This window comes from Brassica napus, chromosome A7 (genome assembly GCF_020379485.1).
Source record: "Brassica napus cultivar Da-Ae chromosome A7, Da-Ae, whole genome shotgun sequence".
Taxonomy (NCBI): domain Eukaryota; kingdom Viridiplantae; phylum Streptophyta; class Magnoliopsida; order Brassicales; family Brassicaceae; genus Brassica; species Brassica napus.
The window spans coordinates 27,324,001-27,345,273 of NC_063440.1; the positions used below are offsets into that span (position 1 = coordinate 27,324,001).

At 35.9% G+C, this 21,273-nt stretch overlaps 5 protein-coding genes across 5 annotated transcripts; 4 read left to right on the forward strand and 1 right to left on the reverse strand.

Moving 5' to 3' along the window:
- The first annotated feature begins 207 nt into the window (after window positions 1-207).
- On the forward strand, window positions 208-3,549 carry LOC106400175 (tRNA modification GTPase MnmE-like). Its single transcript, XM_013840554.3, has 9 exons — window positions 208-821; window positions 1,317-1,455; window positions 1,539-1,660; window positions 1,756-1,959; window positions 2,037-2,096; window positions 2,198-2,336; window positions 2,746-2,864; window positions 2,938-3,135; window positions 3,227-3,549. The coding sequence occupies exons 1-9, from the start codon at window positions 267-269 to the stop codon at window positions 3,419-3,421; spliced, it is 1,731 nt and encodes a 576-aa protein (XP_013696008.3). The 5' UTR covers window positions 208-266; the 3' UTR covers window positions 3,422-3,549.
- Window positions 3,550-6,080: 2,531 nt separating this feature from the next.
- Window positions 6,081-7,242, forward strand: BNAA07G33880D (FCS-Like Zinc finger 6). Its single transcript, XM_013840543.3, has 2 exons — window positions 6,081-6,525; window positions 6,811-7,242. The coding sequence occupies exons 1-2, from the start codon at window positions 6,206-6,208 to the stop codon at window positions 6,953-6,955; spliced, it is 465 nt and encodes a 154-aa protein (XP_013695997.2). The 5' UTR covers window positions 6,081-6,205; the 3' UTR covers window positions 6,956-7,242.
- Window positions 7,243-10,988: 3,746 nt separating this feature from the next.
- Window positions 10,989-12,300, forward strand: LOC106400126 (protein DOWNSTREAM OF FLC). Its single transcript, XM_013840534.2, has 2 exons — window positions 10,989-11,430; window positions 11,768-12,300. The coding sequence occupies exons 1-2, from the start codon at window positions 11,265-11,267 to the stop codon at window positions 12,097-12,099; spliced, it is 498 nt and encodes a 165-aa protein (XP_013695988.2). The 5' UTR covers window positions 10,989-11,264; the 3' UTR covers window positions 12,100-12,300.
- Window positions 12,301-13,025: 725 nt separating this feature from the next.
- On the forward strand, window positions 13,026-15,606 carry LOC106400108 (2,3-bisphosphoglycerate-dependent phosphoglycerate mutase 2-like). The gene is made up of 7 exons (XM_013840518.3): window positions 13,026-13,350; window positions 13,558-13,780; window positions 13,871-14,213; window positions 14,478-14,634; window positions 14,704-14,805; window positions 14,889-15,008; window positions 15,407-15,606. Exons 2-7 carry the CDS (start codon window positions 13,561-13,563, stop codon window positions 15,449-15,451), a joined length of 987 nt encoding a protein of 328 aa, XP_013695972.2. The 5' UTR covers window positions 13,026-13,350; window positions 13,558-13,560; the 3' UTR covers window positions 15,452-15,606.
- On the reverse strand, window positions 15,514-19,628 carry LOC106400096 (probable beta-D-xylosidase 7). Its single transcript, XM_013840509.3, has 5 exons — window positions 19,190-19,628; window positions 18,497-18,802; window positions 17,669-17,838; window positions 16,719-17,578; window positions 15,514-16,212 (listed from the first exon to the last, which is right to left on the reverse strand). Exons 1-5 carry the CDS (start codon window positions 19,577-19,579, stop codon window positions 15,629-15,631), a joined length of 2,310 nt encoding a protein of 769 aa, XP_013695963.2. The 5' UTR covers window positions 19,580-19,628; the 3' UTR covers window positions 15,514-15,628.
- Window positions 19,629-21,273: the final 1,645 nt, after the last annotated feature.

Consider the following 21,273-nt stretch of genomic DNA (forward strand, 5'->3'; position numbering starts at 1 on the left):
GACATCGTCATGAACCTGAACCAGAAACAAAGCCAGGTTCATTAAAGAGTGGTTTAAAAAGCCATATTCACAATGCACTAACAATACGCTGCGTTTTACAACTCTTAAATGGTCTTGATGGCTTCTCTCCTTTATCGGGCTTTATCGAAGCAAAGCCCAAACTGTATATAAATCCACAAAACCCATCTCTTTGTATTACTGAAGAAAAGCCCAAACCAAATAAACCCATTTATTTATATTTTTTTCCCTCTAAACGCTGCGTTTTGATGTTTATCTCTGTTGTTGTATTCGTTGGCCGCCTATCCGAAAGCGTCTTTCCGCCGTCAATGGAGCTTCTCCTCTCCTTCCGCTCCGCCGGAGTTCACCTCCTCCGCCGCGCCGCTCCGATCATAACGCGAACCAACAGACTAACCAAACCCACCTCTAAAAATCTAACCTTTCTCTTATTCTCCTCCTCCTCCTCAGCTGCTAAAACCCCTCTTCTTAAACCCCAAGCCACGTCAGAGAAGGGCTCTTTTGTTTTCAAGGGAGACGAGCGTATGAGAGGTCCTCTGAGCAGCAACGACGCGTTCGAGAACCAGTTTCAGAGCTCGAGTACTATCGCGGCTATCGTGACGCCGGTCGGTGGGCCACCTGGCGCGGTTGGGATCGTGCGGTTGTCGGGGGATAAGGCTGTGGAAGTTGCTGGACGAGTGTTTCGTTCTGCTAAGAGGAGGAGGAAGGAGGAGGAGAGTGATTGTTCTGAAGATTCATGGAGGCCAAGGAGTCATTTCGTGGAGTATGGAGTTGTTGTTGATTCAAAGGGCAGTGTTGTTGACGAGGTAGACATTCAAAAGTTCTCAACTTTTTTCAATTCCATTGACGCTAATAATAAAAAGCTTGAGACTTTGTATGGTGTTTATACTAGTAGTACGTTGTGGTTAGATTGATGGATTATAGTGATGTTCAAGAAATGGCTAGGTAGAGAGCTGATTATTCGAGGTCTAGCTTCCAATTATTGATTTTTATTTTATATTTATAATATATGTTTTAGTTTCTGTGTTTAATTATATAAATAATTGTTTTGATGAATTATCAAAACTAAACATACGAAATTAGACAAATTTGTGAATTTGTACGAATATTGTTATTTAATTTAACAAATTTAGACCGACTTAGAACAATTTAAACCAATTTAAGCTTGTATAGATTTGATTTGAAGAAAATTGTTTCGGTTAAGACCTGAGTTGTCACCTAGATGGGCACAGCGATTTTTGGAACCATGGATTGTAGTATTTGAATGTTTTGATTATTGAGAGTGTGACTTTGCTTATTAGGTTTTAGCTGTGCCTATGTTGGCTCCTCGGTCATACACAAGGGAAGATGTAATTGAGCTTCAGTGTCACGGTAGCGAAGTTTGTCTGCGGCGTGTCTTGAGAGCATGTGTTGATGCTGGAGCAAGATTAGCAGAACCAGGTCAGAAACTATCTTCTGTGTCCATCCTTGTTTTAAACATGTTTTGGCTATAGATTCTGAATCCTTTTCTATTTTTTAACCAGGAGAGTTTACACTTCGTGCGTTTCTAAATGGGCGTTTAGACCTTACACAAGCTGAAAACGTTGAGAAACTTATCTCAGCCAAGTCTTCTGCTGCTGCAGATGCCGCTTTAGAAGGGATTCAGGCATAATAACATCTCTACCCTCCTTGTGATCTAGTAATATATTATTTAATCATTGTTATATAACTAAGTAAAAGTGTTCTTCTTCTTCTTTTTAGGGAGGGTTTTCGTCTTTGGTCAAATCACTAAGAGCGCAATGCATTGAGCTACTCACTGAAATTGAAGCTCGTTTGGATTTCGATGACGAGATGCCTCCATTGGATACAAACTTGGTTATAAGCAAAATAAAGAAAATGTCTGAAGATGTAGAGAGTGCGTTAGATACAGCAAACTATGACAAGCTTCTTCAAACCGGGTTGCAGGTAAACACACACACACAAGATCCTTCTTGTTCATGCTTGAAGCTTACTAAGTGTTTGGTATATCATTTGTCTTACAGGTAGCTATTATTGGGCGTCCGAACGTGGGGAAATCGAGTCTTTTGAATGCTTGGAGCAAAGTATGGAACATAAATGATCATTTTCATTATCTTTTAACAGAGTTTATTCAAGTAGAATCGCATTAGATTTTTTCAACTGGTGATTTAACTTTAGCGTGCAGAGTGAGAGAGCCATTGTTACGGAAGTTGCTGGAACTACACGTGACGTAGTGGAAGCTAGTGTTACACTCCGTGGCGTGCCTGTCACTCTTCTTGACACTGCTGGTATCAGAGAAACCAACGACATTGTCGAAAAAATAGGTAAGGTGTTCTAATCAATGTTCAATAAATTGCTAGGTAGTAGTTAAATGCTTTCTATAAGTCTAGAGACTAGGCTGATTATTCAGGGACTGTTATTTGTTTATTTATTATAAATGTATATATTTATATATTTATATTAGATATTTAAATATTTTAGATTTAATTATAAAATTATCGTGATTGATTATAGAATCTAGATATACAAAAGAATGAAATCAGACAAATTTGTGAACTTACACTAGCATTGTTAATTAATTTAACCAATATACACAGATTTAGATTGAATTAGACCGATTTTAACTGATTTAAAACAGCTTAGACCAAGAAAAATGTTTTTGGATATTTTATAATTAAGTATTCAACGAGTAATTGCCAAAGCTCAGATCTTGTGAGTGATTAATAACTGCAGGAGTTGAGAGATCAGAAACAGCAGCTAAACTTGCTGATGTAATAATCATGGCGGTGAATGCTGTTGAAGGCTGGACTGAAGAAGACACTGAGCTTCTACATAAGATACAATCTGACAAGGTAGCTGTTCAACATTCACTTCTTCTTCTTTATATTACTGCTGTTGTGTTCTGATCTTTGTTAAATGAAGCAGCCTATGATTCTGGTGATGAACAAAATCGACTGTGCTACTCCTGAACAACTGGAAGATAAGAAGGAAGAAGCTTTCCATAGATCTGTATTTACATCTGCTGTTACTGGTCAAGGAATTGAAGAGCTTGAAGAAGCAATACTGGAGATTCTTGGTCTTGATCGGGTCCCTACTGGAGGACATCAATGGACAGTGAATCAGGTCTTTCTCATTTCTAAAATGTAGCTTTGTCTTTAGCAGTTAACTTTTGAATGTTGCATTTATCTCCCTTTTTGTGTGTGTTGTGTATCAGAGACAATGTGAGCAACTGGTGCGGACGAAAGAGGCGTTAGAGAGGCTGAGAGAAGCAATCAAAGATGAGCTTCCGATTGATTTCTGGACTATTGAGCTTAGAGAAGCTGCTTTGGCTCTTGCTCAGATCAGTGGCCAAGATGTCTCTGAAGAGGTCTTATCCTCCATTTTTGCCAAGTTCTGTATTGGTAAATAATAAAATTCATTGCTGCTTCAACTTATGTTAGTGTCTACATACAAAACAATATAAGCAAAAACTAATATATTGAGGTCAACTTCAAATTTTATTTTAATGGAAAAGAAGTAAATACGTGTGGGATTTAATGTAGTAACTAAATGACCTGATTGATTTTGTTGCTTGTGAATGATTATCAACGTTAATTGATAAACAACGTCAAAAAAATAATAATGAAAGCGAATAATGAAAAGTAACCAACCCGACCAAACAAAAATAATGAAAGGTGTGGGCCAGATGTTGAAGCCCACTACTGAAAGAGAAGATGGCCCACTTTCAATTACTGGGATTGATATTTGGAATTAGGGGACCAGTTGTGTTTTGGTTACTGTGTAATAATAACCCTTTTTGTTGTTTGAACGAATCAGCAACCAAAGAAAAATAAATAAAAATTAACGTCTCTTCACTTTTTTGACTCACTTGTATCCACTTGTCCTCTCAATCATACATTCATACCAAACTTCCATGTCAGCTTCAGCTTCCCCTTCACTTTCATTTACTATCATCATTTCACAAAATAATAATAAATTTGTATGTCACATAATTTTAAAATTAATTAGTCATACTCATATGCTTGGTATCACATCTAAAAATAAATCCGTGATTTTCCATTTCGAGTTATGCAATTGATGTCGTCGAAGTACTCTCAAATGAATGCTAACGTTATTTGTGTGTTGCATTCAAATGAAATATCTCTAGGCTGTTTAGACTAATTGAAACAAAATATTACTCCATCCATTTCACAAAGATATTTTTTTTACTATTTCACACATATTAAAAAAACATATTAAATTACCATGATAAATATATCATTTTCTGTAATTTTCAATTTTCAATAAACTTTAATTAATAGTAATTCAATAAAATCAATTAATTTTTTCGAAGTTTACAATTTTTTTTATTAAAAACACAAAAAATATATCTTTGAAAAATAATTTTTTTTTCTAAAAAGTCTATCTTAATGAAACGGAGTGGGTATTATTTTAGTTTTATTTTCAATGCCGTCTATAGTGTCACATAAATAAACTTGTAATGGTTTTTGTTTAGTAAAGAGATTACGATTCGAATCTTCTCAATTTCAGTAATGGTTGATGGTTGGCCATTAATAGAAAACTCCTTAATTATCTAGCAAAGATACGTGGGGGGGGGTTCATAGATTCTGAATACTTCATGGCATATATGTTGGCTTCCGTGATATATAAATATTTTAGACGATTACTTGTCTTTTTATTAAGATAGTACTAACAGTTTCGTAATTACGAGCTATATAAAGTTCTTGTATGTTCTTATTAAACAAAAGTTATTGTTAACTTTGAAGTCTATATAGGCCATAATCTCTTTTGTTTGGTACTCGAGTTTGAGGGTAGAATGGATAGGTTGATCTTTTCTACTGTATTGATGCTTCAGTTTTGTTTACTAAACTATAACTTCTACCTTTTTAATTAATATTACTTACACGATTATATTATCATTTAAGATTTAAAAGGTCAAGAACAAGATTTAAGAAGTTACAAACAGTTTTTTAGCGAAAAACAGTTTTTTTTTTTTTTTTGTAACTGTTAACGAAAAACAGTTACAAACATTTTACCAGATGAAACAGGCCGGCCTGGCTACTATATCTTCTCAGTGACTTATACATAAGTTTTGAAATGACGTCATATCAAACCTTTTCACCCTGACCTAAGCAGAAATAAAATAAACTCATGCTGATCTCATTTTCTAAATTATCATTTTAATCTTCGAGGCGTACAACGTCGAGACCGACCATTTTGGTACAGTGTGCCGCTCTGTTTTATCTCTAGTTTTCTGTAAAAAGAGGTGACAATGCACCAATCAGAACAAGCTTCTGTTGTGATTTTCGATCACAAAGCTTTTTTATTTTTAAAGGCAAGTAGGCTTTTGAGTTTTGAGGAGTATCTTCCCCATGCAAAATATGCTCAACATTTTTTGTTTGGTCATTAAATCGTCTACAAATAAATGTAAGGTAAATGTTGAAGTTTGGTGAGAGATATGAGGCATGTGAACATTGTGAAGTGGAGAAACGAGAGGAGGCTCTATAAAACTGCAAAGGCCAAATTGAATTATAAACATTGTTGTCATTTGTCAAGAAGGTGGTCCATTTTTAATAGCCGAGACGTGAGGAACCAAATAACAACATTTCCCTTTCAATTTTCATTTACTTCCAGAATTATTTTCTACTATATGTTTGTTATTATTTCGAATTTGAAATGAGTTTTTTTTTTGTAATTATTATTGTTTCTTTTGGCTATATTTCGAGTGAAGAAAATGACTGGATGGAATGGACAATTAATGCTCGAGGACAACTATCTTTGATGTGGAAAGTTAATTATTGTTAATTCAGTGGGCCCATCTTTTAGCCCAATGGGCCCTTTTCGAATGATATGTGAAATTTTATCTCTTTACCTGTTTAACCGCGGAGAAAATAACTCTTTTATTTTGTACCTTGTATGGGCAGACAATAACATAGAATCTTTACACAAACTAGTTTTTTTGTTACATGTAAAATGTTTCTCGTCTTAAAAATATTAACTCCAGAACTCTGACGTGGCATTATCATAAAGCGAACATATAAGATCGGAAAAAATCAACGGCTCAGATTAAAACCTCAGCTTATGATTCTTCTTTATCTACTCCCTCTCTTCTCCTTCCTCACTCCCTCCTCTCTTTCTCTCTTCCCTCGCTCTCTGTTCAGAGCCTAAAGCAGAGCACATATACACACTTACGATGTTGCTTGGAAAGAGACAACGACCACCGATCAACAGAACAACTAGCCTGTCCGAGATAAAGTTCGATCTAAACCTTCCCAGCGAATCAGACGTACCATCAACTCAGCAGAGTCCAAGCCAAAATACAGTGGTGGGACCATCCGGTTCAAACGGTCAGCACGTAGCAGCAGCCGTCGATCCACGGTTCTTGGCTATGGTTTCACCGAGAGGTAACCTGAGGAGACACTCAGGCGAGTTTTCCGACGCTGGACATTTCTTGAGATCTTGCTCCCTATGTGAACGCTTACTTGTTCCTGGCCGTGACATCTATATGTACAGGTATGTATATGAACCAAATAATAATAAAAACCGCTGACTCTTGAATCTTTGATCATAGAGAGTGATATTCGTTAAAATGAGAGTAATTTTTTTCTTTTTTACTTTTTAACCGTTTAACGAGTGTCTTATTTTTTTTGAATCCAAACCCTAACAAAAAGTACAATAATTAGTTCCGGAAGATATTAGGCTTCCCTAATTTGGATGATTTATGTTTATTTAATTTGTTGTTTATCTTTGGAATATTGTATAATTTTTTATAATTAATTTTTGTCATTAAAATGGCAGGGGAGATACGGCCTTTTGTAGCTCAGAGTGCAGAGAACAGCAAATGACACAGGACGAGGGGAAAGAGAAAGTTAAGCCGACGAAAGAATCGGCGGTGCCAGCCAGAGCCAAACCCGGCAAGGGTAGAGCTGCAGCCGCCGTGTAATCCTCCTCACCATCCCATATTCACATACATTATATAGTTATATACTATGTATTATGTGTGGCTTGTTATGTGTTTGTATATGATTATGATGTAATACATATTCAAAGCATTGAGCGTCAATTAACCTGTTGTTAATCACTCTCGTGTGTTGTGGTGCATGGAATTGGATGTTTTTTTACGAGGGTTTAAATTTTACAAGTTTTGATCTATTTGAAACTATAATTCAAATGTATGTAAGACTTGTGTTATTTTTAAGTACTTAATGAGAAAATTTAAGATTTGAAGTATACAATGATTTTATGTGGGTGAGGTTGCAGTTTAAGAGATTGAATCTAGATATTTAGAATCAACGATAAAAACAAAATATTAGCAGTAGTCATTTGTATCAGAAGCTGGATATCATCGGAGATTACGAAGAAACCTTAAAAAAAAAATAGAAACGCAGTGTGATTGGTTAATTGATCACATATGTATCTACTCTTTCAAAGCTAGAACAAGTGTGTGTGTGTATATATGTTTAGACATCAACAACAAAAAAGAATATCAACTCTGGAATCAATAACGTTTATTCTATTGGAGAATCAATTCCAGTTTTTCAATTTAGGTCAACTAAAGTAGATGTACAGTTTTTTTTACTGGGTGTGGCCTTGTGTACCTCTTGATAGAACACATTTATATACATACGGTATTCGTCTTCTGTGTGACAATATTTTCCTTTTCTTTTTTTCTTAGTTATATATTATGTAGATTTATACGTATTTGAATAGACACTATTAATTAAATATGATGTTGCTTGGAGTCAGGAATCTAATGCCTAATCAGCATGGGTCCTAGTATCTACCAATAAGAAAAATTAAGAGATTCTCTTATTATATGATTTTTTTTTGTCTAGTCGTTACAGTTTTGAAAAAAGTCCTAATGACATTTTTTGCGTGCTTGTTTTCAAAACTCTTGCAAACACACACAAACTTTGGAGTTTAATTCGTTCCTTTTTCTAACGAAATGATTAATTAACGCTGCCTTTTTACATTTTGTTATATACTTGTATGCATACGATACACAGTAAACATTAATAATATATTAATATGTAACCTGAGGATCGGAGGCCGCAGGTTTCTTTTAGTTGCTTTGGCACAACGAAAAAATAAATCAAAGTCTACATGTGCATAGTTTTCGGAACAAGTCCTCTAAAAAAATCACCGTATTTTGAACAATGGAGTACAAACAGAAACGGTACGTACTAACAATAAAGTGTATATAAAGTTTATAGCACGTACACACAAATATGTTGCTTTGTGGATACATTTTGTAGTAGCAAGTTGATATTAAATCAGTTTAACGTATTAAGTGACTAATACAATATATAGTACCACTTGGCCAAATTGGCATGTGTCCGCATCAGATTTGGCCAACTATCTGAATTCTGATCTCTCCAACCTAGCATCCATGCTCCTTAATTATTGTTTTACGGAACAAAAGCGGTGTAATTATGTTTTTTTATTAAAAAGCTAAACTAAAAGCAAGTCCGAGTTATATTTAAAATAAAGATGGTTGGCATCTTTCTCGACCAAAGAAGATGGTTAGCATCTTTCTCGACCAAAGAAGATGGTTAGAAACTGAGATTAACTGCATGCTTTCCGTTTATTTATTTAAAATTAGTTACAGCATGCAGATTGGCTAAAAAACTACTCCTCCTGCTGAAAACAATAGACAAGACAAATCATTAATTGGTTTATTGTATTTAAGGGAAAACCCATTATCAAACCACCACGATATATGCATCATATATGCAGGCCTGCATATATGTGTTGTGTGTGTGTATCGGTACGTATGTATATGTATTAATTTTGAATTATTAAGTTGGTTGAAGATAGTCTTTATACAGAAGTTGAAATGTTGTTTTATAGCTTAACTTTCAGTAGAGGGATTAACAAGGATTGAGGTTTTCATAAATGATCATGCATGTGTCTAAAGAGAAGCATGAGCCAAGAGCTGTTGGCTACCATATACTATTATATAATAATAGAGTATGTGCCATATATATGTTAATGTGTCGTATTTGTTTTTTATGAGGGGACAAGATATGAGACCTTGAGAAGTTGTCCCGTTACTCTTTGGTTCTATTTCTAAATTCATATATTCAAAAAATTAGTCTTAATGTAGAATAATTCTAAGGAGTACACGTGCAAATATGCTTTCCATTAAATTTTATATTTGTCTAATCCAGTTGGACAATAAATGTTACTGATCCTTATTACTTCGAGTCTAATATACTAGGGTTCAATGATATGATATAAGGTTACGTACAGTTGAGAAAGGCTCTTTGAATCTTGATATCGACTTAATCACATTACAAGCATGGCCATAAACTTCTTTCCGTTTGTATGAAGGTACGTAACATTCTAAAACCGTACACACGTATAGTCTTTTCACCTTTATGCCAAACTTAAAGTTTCATTTTTATTAGACATTTCATTATTTATTCAGATATAAGTGGTGTTGGCCCATTTTATATATTACGGATCGAGTTGTTCCATCCATGTTAAGCAAAGGCAAGTGGGAACAGCTCATGTGAAAGTCCGAGTCATGTTAATTGTTGATTTCTTTCTTCATTTAAACTTTAACAATTATCTCACGTATCTGCATTAAGAACAAAGCATATAGTCAAATGGTATCTCAATTATTTTTATTATTGATCTGATTTTAGATATTATACTCTCATGCCTCACCGCCACTTGCTTAGGTATAGAGTTCCTCGCTTTTTGTATAATAATTTTATATGAACTCTATTCAATATATAACCACATAAAGTACTATTGTAAGATGGTTAGAGTATGTATAGGACTCGTGTAATCTAATGGTTTTGTTTTTTTGGCGATTTGATGATTTCAATTATGTCATTCACAGTCGAATTATAAAACGTTTTGGGACAGTGATTTTAGTTGGATCCTTTCAGTTTCACTTTCAATACTCTTAGACCATGATTATCGCAAGCGGTCTTTAAGTTTTTTTTTTTTTGTTTAGTCAATCAAAGACCACCACGTGTCGGTGAAATCCGCAGACAGTGCCAAAACCTCCCAATTACCGTTCTTTATTTGATGATTTTGGAGAGTGATTTTTAAATTTTTGTGGGATCCACACGTCAATAGGACTCACATTTTGTCAAAAAGCCTCTCTAAGAACCTTGGGATGTTCATGCTTTTAGAAGTATCATCACCTTTTTATCCAGAAAAACTCATCTCCGATCTATGGGTGGCCATTCATTATGCTCATCTTTCTTTTTAATTCATCAAATAGATTAGTCCCATCACATGACCAGAACCAACGCACACAGTAGAAAAAATAAAAACTATATTGAAAAAGAAAGTGATGACACTGTTTTTCTTTTGACAATGAGAAGAAAGTACACAACAGTGACGAAATGATCAAATCGCAAAAGATAAAAATCAAAGTAATGGTTAAACAGAAAGGTGTTGGTTTTGTACGATAAAATAATTGATGTTTGCCACTAATTGTACATTACATTACATGAGTAGCTAGTCATCATCATGTGACTGAACAAACTATCCTCAAACTTATTTATGATTATGATGATGCTCATATTATAACATTAACACATCTCAGTATGTTCAGTACTGAGTATGTTACCCCTTTCCTTTCTCCCTTATTTTCACTGCATCCTTATCATTTTGAAAAGGAAAAAAAGAAATCCCTGCTGAAAAGCTTTCAACAGATGTTTCTAATTAATAAATCAGTATTCTAATAAATTTTGAAGCTAAGGAAAATGTATCATTTTGTATGTGTGTGGTGCAAAGACAAACGCAAACAAGATGGAATACTCTCTGAATACGTATTTGATCTACTATGGGCCCATATTATGTAATAACTTAGACCCGTCAGTAAAACTAATGGGCCAGAAAGAGATCTAAAGAAGCATAATGGGCTCTTTTTAAATAAACTTTCTTTTGCTTATTAGTTTAGGCCCATCCAATGTTTTTAATAACCTTTTGATGCTTTTCTTCCCATGTGAAGTTAGCACCGACAGAGACAGACAGCAACTAGTTCTGTCCAGCTGCAATCACGGCAAACCCACCACCTTTTCTTAACACGTTCCAATCATAAATCGCCACGTCAACATATCCCAACAGAAAATTGACGATAATACCCCTAGTGTCATAACTAAATCTCACGCGCTTTCATCTTCTTCTTTCCCTAGATCCGCTGTCTTAAAATCTCACTCATCTCTATACGCCTTCCTCTCATCTCTCTCTCTCGCTCGCTGTAACGTCTTCTCTTTGCGAAAAAAAAAATGGCGAAACTAGTGATGCTGATGGTCCTCTGTATCTTGCCGGCGATTGCCATGGCGGCGCCTAGGCCACGTATCGGTAAGAACACGTTGGTGGTTCAAGGTATCACTTACTGTGACACTTGCAAGTTCGGCTTCGAGACTGCTGAGTCCTCCTACACCGTCCCCGGTACGCATCTCTCTCTCTTTCTAGATCTGAGAGATTCACTTACTTTTGATCCAAGGAATCTTTATCTACTTATGCCCTAGATCTAGCTACAGTGTTGGATCTGCTGCTTATGCCCTAGATCTAATTGCAGTGTTGATGGATTCTAGTTAGATCTAATTGCAGTGTTGATGGATTCTAGTTAGATCTAGGAGCTTCACTCACTGTCTATCTGCTGCTTATGTCCTAGATCCAAGTCTTGATGTGTGTGTCTGTTACTTGAGATACAAGTCATGATATGTGTGTGTATATTATCTGTTACTTGAGATCCAAGTCTGATGAACAAATGTTATATATATAGGTGCGACGGTGAAGCTTGTGTGCAGAGACAGGAAGACGATGAAAGAGTTATACACAGACGTAGCTACTTCAAACAGGCATGGGAAGTACATGTTCGTTGTCCACGAGGACCACAAGGACGAGATGTGCGATGTTATGCTTGTCAAAAGCTCAGACAAGGGTTGTTCTAAAATCTCTAAGGGGCGTGAACAGTCGCGTGTGATCTTGAACCACTACAACGGCATTGCGTCGCAGATTAGGCATGCTAACAACATGGGGTTCGAGAAAGATGTTTCTGATGTGTTTTGCTCTGAGCTCATCAAGAAGTATCAGGTTGATGAAGATGAGATTTAAGATCTTTGATCAGTGTCATTATGATCTGTTGTTTTCGATTTGGTTTAATGAGTTTGGTTATGGAAGAAATATATTTGTACTTCTTTAATATTTATTTGTCGTAGATGATGATGATGTCTCCAGTGATCGGAACTATGTTTGTGTAAGCTTCTTTTATTGATAATATGTTCACACTTACCTGCTTGGGAAGTGTCTTTAATATTTGATTTCTTCGTTCTTCTAATCAAGGTTTCTTTAAGATATAATAATATGTCAGCTTAAAGTTAAACTTATGATTTTACGGAGACTATGGTCCAAAACATGAACTTTCTGAAGTTTTTTTTTTTTTTTTTAACTTTGGGGAACAATTCATACATCATGCATGTAAAGCTATGACTATGGGTGAATCAATCTCTGACTGGACTTGTGTGTTTCAACCATAACATGTTGAACTATGAGTGAATCAATCTCTGACTGGGCTTGTTTCAAACCAGCCCCATATTAATAAAAACTCAGTGATGTAGTCTTTAGGCTATAAACTCAAACTCCTCCAAACTATTTTTGGTGTCCAACCAAATTCTTAATGGACTGTAATGGGCCTAGTTATTAACCTTTGTGTTTGAATTTTTTTTAAGAAGTCAAAAAGATATCAGTTATTAACCCCACCAAGACACCAAGGGTTGTTGGGCAAAATTTTGATTTTCACATTGACCAACCCCCAAGCCAGCTAAAATACATCACCAAACTCTACTTTCTACTAACAATAAACTTTGCATAAAATAGAAAACTATATGCAATTTCCCGTTTGTAGAATATTCGAATAAAGAAAACAGAATCTCCTAAAATTAACTTATGGCCGGGGAGCAAAAATCACGAGATGTGAAGAAAGAAAGGGCCAGAAAGACAGAACCAGAGGAACAGCAAAATTGCCAAATGTCAAAAACCAGTTGCTGTCGCAGGTCAATAAAGAGAGTCAAATAAACCCTACCAAAATCGACGATTTACATTTTTTTTTCTTTAATTGCTTTACAAACTTCCAACAACCCTCCAGTCGTGTTCCCCCATTTAAACCAGTTGTCTCGTTTATATTTCTCTCACGCAAAGGCCAAAACGAAAGAAATAATTTTTTTTTTTCATTTTCTATCAAAAATCCATATATAAAGCATCAATTTTTCGGTCTGAGGCTTAGTTGGGTACTAATACTCAAATCGACGTGTAGTCTTCATCTCTGTTCCATTGCTCTTCTCCTGCCTCGGTTTCATCGTCACACAGGTATGTCTCTGTATTTGACCTCTCATACTCAATAAAATTTTATTAATGCTAAAATCTACAATGTGATTTGCGTTTTTGGGTATGCATTAGGGATTTAGTTCTCTTCTTGAGTAATCAAAGTTTGGATCTTTAGCTTAATCACTTAGCTTTTTAGTATTACTATTGATTACTGCTAAGTCATACCCCTTTTGATTATTATTATTATAGGAAATGGCTACGGTTGTATCTCACCATTTGATCAGCTCTATTGCTTCTCCTCATTCACCTTCCAATTCCAAAGCTTCTCTCTTCCCAAAGGAGCCTTTCAATCTCCCTATCAAGTTCAGACAAAACCGTTGTTTCAAGATCGAAGCAACAACTGCATCTCAAACTCCTGTTCTTGACCCTCTCTTGTCTCCTTCCAAGACAACCCCTCACAAGAAAAAATCAAGTAAACTAAACTAATGCTTCTTTCTTCCTTTGTCTTCTCCCCCTCATATTAAAATTTGAATTAATTTTTTGTTTTTTTTTTTTAATTCAGATGAAGCATCACTGATATTAATCAGGCATGGAGAGTCGCTATGGAACGAGAAGAACCTCTTCACAGGCTGTGTTGATGTTCCATTAACCGAGAAAGGCGTTGCTGAAGCTATCCAAGCCGGGAAGAGGATTAGCACCATCCCCGTTGATCTGATCTTCACTTCCTCCCTCATCCGTGCTCAGATGACTGCTATGCTCGCCATGACTCAGCACCGCTGCAAGAAGGTTCCCATCATCTTGCATGATGAGAGCGAGAAGGCGCAGACTTGGAGCCATGTCTTCAGCGAAGAGACAAGGAAGCAGTCTATCCCTGTTGTAGCTGCTTGGCAGCTGAATGAGAGAATGTAATACAACTGCTTCTCTTGTGTGTGTGTGTTTTTTAATTATCTCGGCCTTATAGAAGGGCTCAGACTAATCTTCAAGTGGAGGTGCAGCTCACGGGTATTTAAATGGCCCCATACTCGTATGGCCACATGGGTTTAATGTTGTGGGGCTGGTTCGAATCCGAGTTGTTTAGCAACGCAAAGTTTTCCCGATGTAGTTATTTTTGTGTTTTTGTTTTAATACAAAGTTTCAGACATTTTTGTTTATGTTTGGTTTTGAGTTAGGTATGGAGAGTTACAGGGTTTAAATAAGGAGGAAACAGCTGAGAGATACGGAACGCAGCAAGTTCATGAGTGGCGTAGGAGTTATCACATCCCTCCTCCTAAAGGAGAGAGCTTGGAGATGTGTGCTGAGAGAGCTGTGGCTTACTTTGAAGACAATGTAATGAATTCAAAAATATTCATTTTTGTTTTTTGTTTTTTTTTTACTTATGTAATCGTTTTTATGCAGATTCAACCAGAGCTTGCGTTAGGGAACAATGTGTTGATCGCTGCTCATGGGAACTCGTTGAGGTCTATCATTATGTATCTTGACAAATTAACTTCTCAGGAGGTAACCAAAAACAAACTAGAATGAGTCTTGTTTTATTGGTTTTTGGTAAGTGTTTTGAAGTTTTGTTTTTGGTTCTTTTGAAGGTTACGAGTTTAGAGCTGTCTACTGGTTTACCGTTGCTTTACATCTTCAAAGACAGGAAGTTCATGAGACGAGGAAGCCCCGTTGGTCCTACAGAAGCTGGTGTCTATGCTTATACTAAGGTACAACTAAACTAAACCAAACCAGTTGCGGAGCTTGTCCTTTAATTTTAGGGGGTTTATTAAAAATAAAAAAAACATATTAAACTTTTATAAAAATTAAAAAAAAAATTAAAAAAAATTTCAACAAAAGTTTTGTTTAAACTATTTATTTTTAAAAGAAAATAAAAGTTATAGATTACAGTAACATAAAAATGTATCTCTTTATTTTAGTTTTTTTATTAAATTTATTTATATTTTGAACTAAAATAACAAAATCATTATTTTATATTTTAATATACTTACATCAATGTGTATATGTTTCATTTGCCTTCCAACAAGCCCGGCTCTGACCAAGTGTTTGTCTTGTTAATTTATCTCCATTGTTATGAGTTTGCTGATATAATGCTTCTTTGTTTCAGAGATTGGCACAATACAGACAGAAGCTTGATGAGAGCCTTAACTAATGTGTTCTGTGCTTTTGTTTTGTCTTTCACTTTCTGAGTTCTCTATGTAGTGAGAACAGAACAGTTTTTAAGATATGTATTAGATTACACAAATCACGTTTCATTACATGTTATTTTAAATCACCCAAAATCCAATCCAAAAGGAAGTTTTCTTATATTATTATGTTTTTTTTAGATTCAGACATTAACTGTAAGAGGGAGCTCTGAATCTCCAACGGTTAAGAAGTACTTTCCTTCTTCAACAACCATAACTCCAATTTCATTAGCTCTGCACAAATGCTCACAAACACCAATCTCAAACTCAACCTCACCTTTCTCTCCTTTGCTTAACACAACGCTCTGAAACCCGACAAGCTGTTTCTCAGCTCGTGTCCCATCTTCTCCTCCCTTCTCGTGCCTCATAAACATCAGCACGGGATGTTTCCCAGCCATCTCTCCTTGATTCTCAACCATAACACTCACCTTAGTCTTGGCTGTATCGCAGCTCTCCCTTCCCATTTCTGAGACCAGAGCGTATCGGAGAGAGTCTGAGTTGGTTTGAGGTTTGGACTGGTTCAGGTAGAGAGTGTTTTGAGTCAGAGACTTGAAACTGTAAGAGTAAGTTGTGTAGCTGAGACCATGTCCAAACTCAAACACTTTAGGTCCTTTGTAGAATCTGTAAGTCCTTCCTGGATATCCAGATGATGATGATCTCATCCTCATGTCTGTCATCTTCACATCCACAAAGTTTTGAGGATACCATGTCACAGGTAATCTCCCTCCTACAAACACATAAAAATCGAAATCTAGTAAGAACACACACAGATCTTCTCTATTAGCGGTAGAAGAAGAATGTGAAAATCACATTTTAGATCTTCAAAGTGATACTTGTAATTCTTGAATATTTTTTTCAAAAAAACTTCTTATCAACGTTCTAGGCGGTGTCTAAGGCGTCCACCTTAGTCAGCAAATCGGTTATAGCCATTAAAAAAAATTATGGGACTCAAATGAATTTAAGTTGTTTAAAACAATTTAAATAAGTTTAAATCAATCTAAATTGGTCTAACTCTCTTAAATCAAGCAATAATGCTTGTTAAAATCACAAATTTATCTTATTTCTTTTTAACATATCTAACTTTTATAATTCAGCAAAATAATTTTATAATTAAAATTAGAAAATTAAAATTCAATGTATTAAATTGCCTGTACATCAGTTTAAAGGTTTTTTTTTGGGGGAAATGATCAGTTTAAAGGTTAAAATGTAATTTTCCGAGGAAGAATGACTCACCAGGATTGTGATCTCCGAATAAGATTTCAGCAAAAGCAACCCCTCCAGCTTCGCCAGGATAACCAGCCCAAACAATGCTGCCGATCTTGTCGTTATCCTTAGCAAACGAGACATCGACAGGACCGCCACATATCAAGACAAGAACCACTGGTTTCTTCGCAGCTTTAGCAACGCTTGTTATAAGCTCACGTTGCTTCCCCGGAAGACTAAGGTCAACACGGTCCATATCTTCCTTCTCTTGAGTCTGGTCTAGTCCCATGATCAAGACCACGCGCTCAGCACTTCTCGCGATGGCCACCGCTTGCTCAACCGCAGCGTTAGAGCAAGCCACGGAGTCGCATCCTTTATGGTAAACAGCGTTTTTGACGTAACCGCGTATCGCGTCTAGAGGCGTCACGTTCTTGCATGGCGGGCCAGCGTAGTTTCCGAGAAGCGTTTTAGCCACGTGAGCGTTTGGACCGATCACAGCTAACGAAACGCTGCGTTTGGAGAGAGGGAGGAGTTTAAGAGGGTTTTTTAAAAGGACGATACCGTTACGGGCTGCTTCGAGTGCTAATGCTTGATGAGACGGAGAACAAACGTCGTTAGGACTTATGTTTCCGTAAGTTAGTTTTGTTGGATCGCCGTTAAAGAGACCGAGACGGATCCTAACGGAGAATAAGTTGATTAGAGCTCTGTTGATGTCTGCTTCCGACACTTTTTTCTGCTGGAGAGCTGACTTGGTGTGGTTTTGTAAGTATGACCCGCAGTTTACGTCCATGCCGGCTTTGAGGACGTCAGCGACTGCGTCTTCAGGGGTCTTGGCGTAGCCTTGGTCGTCGTAGATGATTGAGACTGCGTCACAGTCTGAAGTAATGTATCTGAACATATAGAGACGATAGATAACATGTTACTATCAATGTGGCTTAATAGTGTTAAGAAACGAGATGGATAAGAAGAGAGACACTAACCCATTGAAGTGCCAGAGACCACGAGCGGTTCGAGTCAAGAGGTTTGGGTCAGCGCAAGAGGGAATGCCGTTGACTCGGTTATAAGCGCACATGATGCCACTGGCTCTGCCTTCTTCTATGCATTTCTTGAACGGTGGTTGGTAAGTCTCCGCCATGTCAGCCAAACTCACCTTTTTTATATTAGTAATTAAATCAGAGAATTATAGAGTAATAAACATAATTAACATGGAGTTAAGAAAAAGATAAGACGTATTTAGCAATTTTCAAAACAAGAGGATCGTGATGTTATACCTATCCAACCTCAAAATATTATTAAGGGTATATGTCTCATACATTGGAAATATTTAAAATTTTGTAACATGACTAATCAACAGTTTTTTTCTTATTAATAAAATGGATAAAATAGGAATTTTGAATACAATATGTGCATTTAATGTAATATGAGAAGAGTATAGTATTGTGAAATTAATTGTTCTATAATTCCTAACAAAATTTGACTCGATTCCGACCGGTCTACACGTCAGAATTTCAACATGTTGATTGAATGATGATTATATTAGTACAAATTCATATTCATGACAAGACGTAAAGAATAGCACATATTCATGATAAGACGTAAAGAGTGCAATCAAGGGATAATATATGCTCTTTGATGCCACTTAAAAACATCATTATGTAAAGACTTTACTTTAATGCCCACTTTAGAAGGAAATATAAACTTTATATACTAATTATGTACTACGATTACTATTAGACTAAAATAAATGAAAAAGACGAGTCAAAAGATAGTAACCTTTAAACAGTGATTAATATAGAGAGAAAATATACCTGAGCATTGAAAACGTAGCGGGTGATACCTTTCCAACGGTCAAGATCATAAGCCGTGAAATGCTTACAACAAGCGGAGGCTTGAAGGTGACCACCAGAGAGTGTTTTCTTACCGTCGAAAGAATCACCTTGGAGTCCTCTGACGTAAGCCACCGCGTAAGCTCCGGTCACCGTCGGATCCTCGCCAGGAGTCTCTTGGCCTCTTCCCCACCGTGGATCCCTAAATATGTTGATGTTCGGTGCCCAAAACGTCATCCCTTTCGCTTGCCCTGCGTTGTACACTCCTCTTGCTTCCTTTCCTATTACCTAGAACAACAATTATCCAAAAACTTTATTATTTTAATATTCTTCTAGTTTATACTAATAAGAGAAATTAATGTCTAAGATAGCAACATACCACCAAAAATACCAAATTTTAAGCAAAAAAAAAAAGCATACCACCAAAAATAAAATTTACTCCATAAATTAACACAAAAAATCCAAAGACAGTTACTTCTTCTTTTTTTTTGAACACCCAAAGACAGTTACTTCCTTTTCAGCTTTTCAGACATAGTAAAAGGTGAACTGAAGTTCAATTATATAGTATGAGTTATTTTCTGTCAGAAATTATTTCAATAAATTTAAATAATAACAATTTAATAAATCAAAACACTTTTTATAGTTGAAATGTCAAGAGAGAGAGAGTAAACGTACTTGAGCAATGCGGAACCATAGATAAGAGTCAAAGGAAGCTGCGGTTAGGATGACTTGAGGAAAGCTAGTGGCAGCTTTAACCGTTCCGTTAAACCGGATCCCAGGAGTCGGACCGACGTCAGCTACGCCGTGTAAAGCCTCCGACCACCATTGGTACGCCGGCACTCCAAGGCGAGGTATCCCTGGAGCTGAGTTTACAAGCTGAGAGATCTTCTCGTCTACTGTTAGCCTCGAGACGATATCGCGAGCTCGCCGGTTAACCGAGAGGTCGGTGCGGCAGAACTGAAAGAGTTTCGTGGTGGGATTCGATGCGTCGCAAGCGTGCGGCGGAGATGAGTCAACGCCGTGAAGGAAGAAGAGAATGAGGAGGAGAAGAATCATTTTAGCCATTGGCTTCGAAATGCGGAAAACAAGAGATGAGAGAAGCTGTATAAGAAGAGACTGATGAGTATCTACTTTATTATTGTTGTCTTTTTGAATTGACGCGAATACCCCTTAAAATTCGCATCGGTGACCTAAAATAATTATTCGTATATTATTATTACACTAACTCTCTAGTTACGGTCCTAAGCCCAATAAGACTGATGCTTTTGTTCTTTGATGTAGGCCATTTTAGTGTAAAACCATATACAGTTTTATCAGGCCCATTAAAACATTATGGTGAACTTTTAGATATTAAAATACAGAGCTAGGCTATGCATATTGTTAGGAAACGTAAACAAATTTAACCGTCCAACCAATCACATAAAAGTTGAAATGGATAACCATGAATATGTTATCTCATTAATCACTTGGCAACTTGCCAAATCAAGCCACTTATCGCGATGTCCTCATCACAATAAATCCAATTCCCATCTATGAAATTTTATCTGGTCACGTAATTAGATTTGACTGGATAAAAATGTCGGTTTCAAAAACATAGGAGTACTTTTAGTAAAATGCTTAGTAGTTAGTAGATTCTTCAATGTATTTAAGAGTTTCGTAGAAATTAATATTCAGTCAAAACATACATAAATATTCACAGGTAAAATCAACCACTGGTATCAAAATAAACGCCACGTGAACGAAGCTGAGCCCAGCACGTGGGACGTCTGGTTGACGAGTGATGAGTGTGTAAACGTATCTGTCTTCGTGTCGTCATAGGTTCGTGACCGATTCATGACTAAATAGGCGGGTGACAATGTTGCACATTAAAATACTACTAGTGATTATGAGATGTCGGTAGAATTATGTGGCCACGTAATGAAGAGAGACACTAACAACAAACGTATACTGTATTTATTACAAATGTTTGAAAATTTCATCGAGTGTCCGTTGTTACTATTTTTTTTTATTACAATGGTCTGTCGCTTGGCCTGCTGTCTCATATGTTGTCTTTTAAATAAATTCCTGATAGTTTATGTCGTCGTAATAGTCCCATTAAATCTATTTTAGATTGTTTCTTAATTTATTAAATTTAAATTTCTATGTATTTATATTTGTTTAGCATATACTTCCTCCGTTCCTAAAAGATGTATGTTCTGAAAAAAAAATTTGTTTCAAAAAAATACATTTTTTATCTTTTCAATATATGATTTTATGAAAAATTATAAGTTTCAAAAAAATTAATGATGTTTATTGAATTTCTATTGGTTAGAAGTTATGAAAAATTGTTATTCACAAAAAACAATGCATATTTAATGAATTTTCTTAATATATGTGATCTAGAATATGCATATTTTAAAAACAGAGAGAGTATTCTGCAATATTTTATTATTATTGATTAGATTCTCTAATTTTATACTACTAAACAACAATTGTAGAAATAAGATCCCAATATATTTACATGCAATAAATTAAGATTTCAAAGTGTGAAATTATAGAAAGTATTTATGGTTTCCTATTTTTGTCGTATCTCGCATTTATTAATTTATTAGTATTTTCTTAAAAGAGTTTTAACGTTTTCCATTTGACCATCTAACTACTGCTCCGGTTAAACTCGTGGGTCCTAAAGACTTCAGAACTTCAACCTAAACATGCTCGCGGATTCAAACCCGCCAAGTTGGTTTACCGGCTCTAACCGGTCCCACAATATAACAAAGGGA

Coding starts and splice junctions, on each gene's coding strand:
- LOC106400175 (XM_013840554.3), top strand. CDS start 267: ATGTTTATCTCTGTTGTTGTATTCGTTGGCCGCCTATCCGAAAGCGTC. Junction 1,456..1,538: donor AGCAAGATTAGCAGAACCAG/GTCAGAAACTAT, acceptor TTTTTTAACCAG/GAGAGTTTACACTTCGTGCG. Junction 2,337..2,745: donor CGACATTGTCGAAAAAATAG/GTAAGGTGTTCT, acceptor TAATAACTGCAG/GAGTTGAGAGATCAGAAACA.
- BNAA07G33880D (XM_013840543.3), top strand. CDS start 6,206: ATGTTGCTTGGAAAGAGACAACGACCACCGATCAACAGAACAACTAGC. Junction 6,526..6,810: donor CGTGACATCTATATGTACAG/GTATGTATATGA, acceptor TTAAAATGGCAG/GGGAGATACGGCCTTTTGTA.
- LOC106400126 (XM_013840534.2), top strand. CDS start 11,265: ATGGCGAAACTAGTGATGCTGATGGTCCTCTGTATCTTGCCGGCGATT. Junction 11,431..11,767: donor GTCCTCCTACACCGTCCCCG/GTACGCATCTCT, acceptor TTATATATATAG/GTGCGACGGTGAAGCTTGTG.
- LOC106400108 (XM_013840518.3), top strand. CDS start 13,561: ATGGCTACGGTTGTATCTCACCATTTGATCAGCTCTATTGCTTCTCCT. Junction 14,214..14,477: donor TGGCAGCTGAATGAGAGAAT/GTAATACAACTG, acceptor GTTTTGAGTTAG/GTATGGAGAGTTACAGGGTT. Junction 15,009..15,406: donor GTGTCTATGCTTATACTAAG/GTACAACTAAAC, acceptor TCTTTGTTTCAG/AGATTGGCACAATACAGACA.
- LOC106400096 (XM_013840509.3), bottom strand. CDS start 19,579: ATGGCTAAAATGATTCTTCTCCTCCTCATTCTCTTCTTCCTTCACGGC. Junction 17,839..18,496: donor GCTACGTTTTCAATGCTCAG/GTATATTTTCTC, acceptor AATATAAAAAAG/GTGAGTTTGGCTGACATGGC. Junction 17,579..17,668: donor GGTCTCTGGCACTTCAATGG/GTTAGTGTCTCT, acceptor CTATATGTTCAG/ATACATTACTTCAGACTGTG.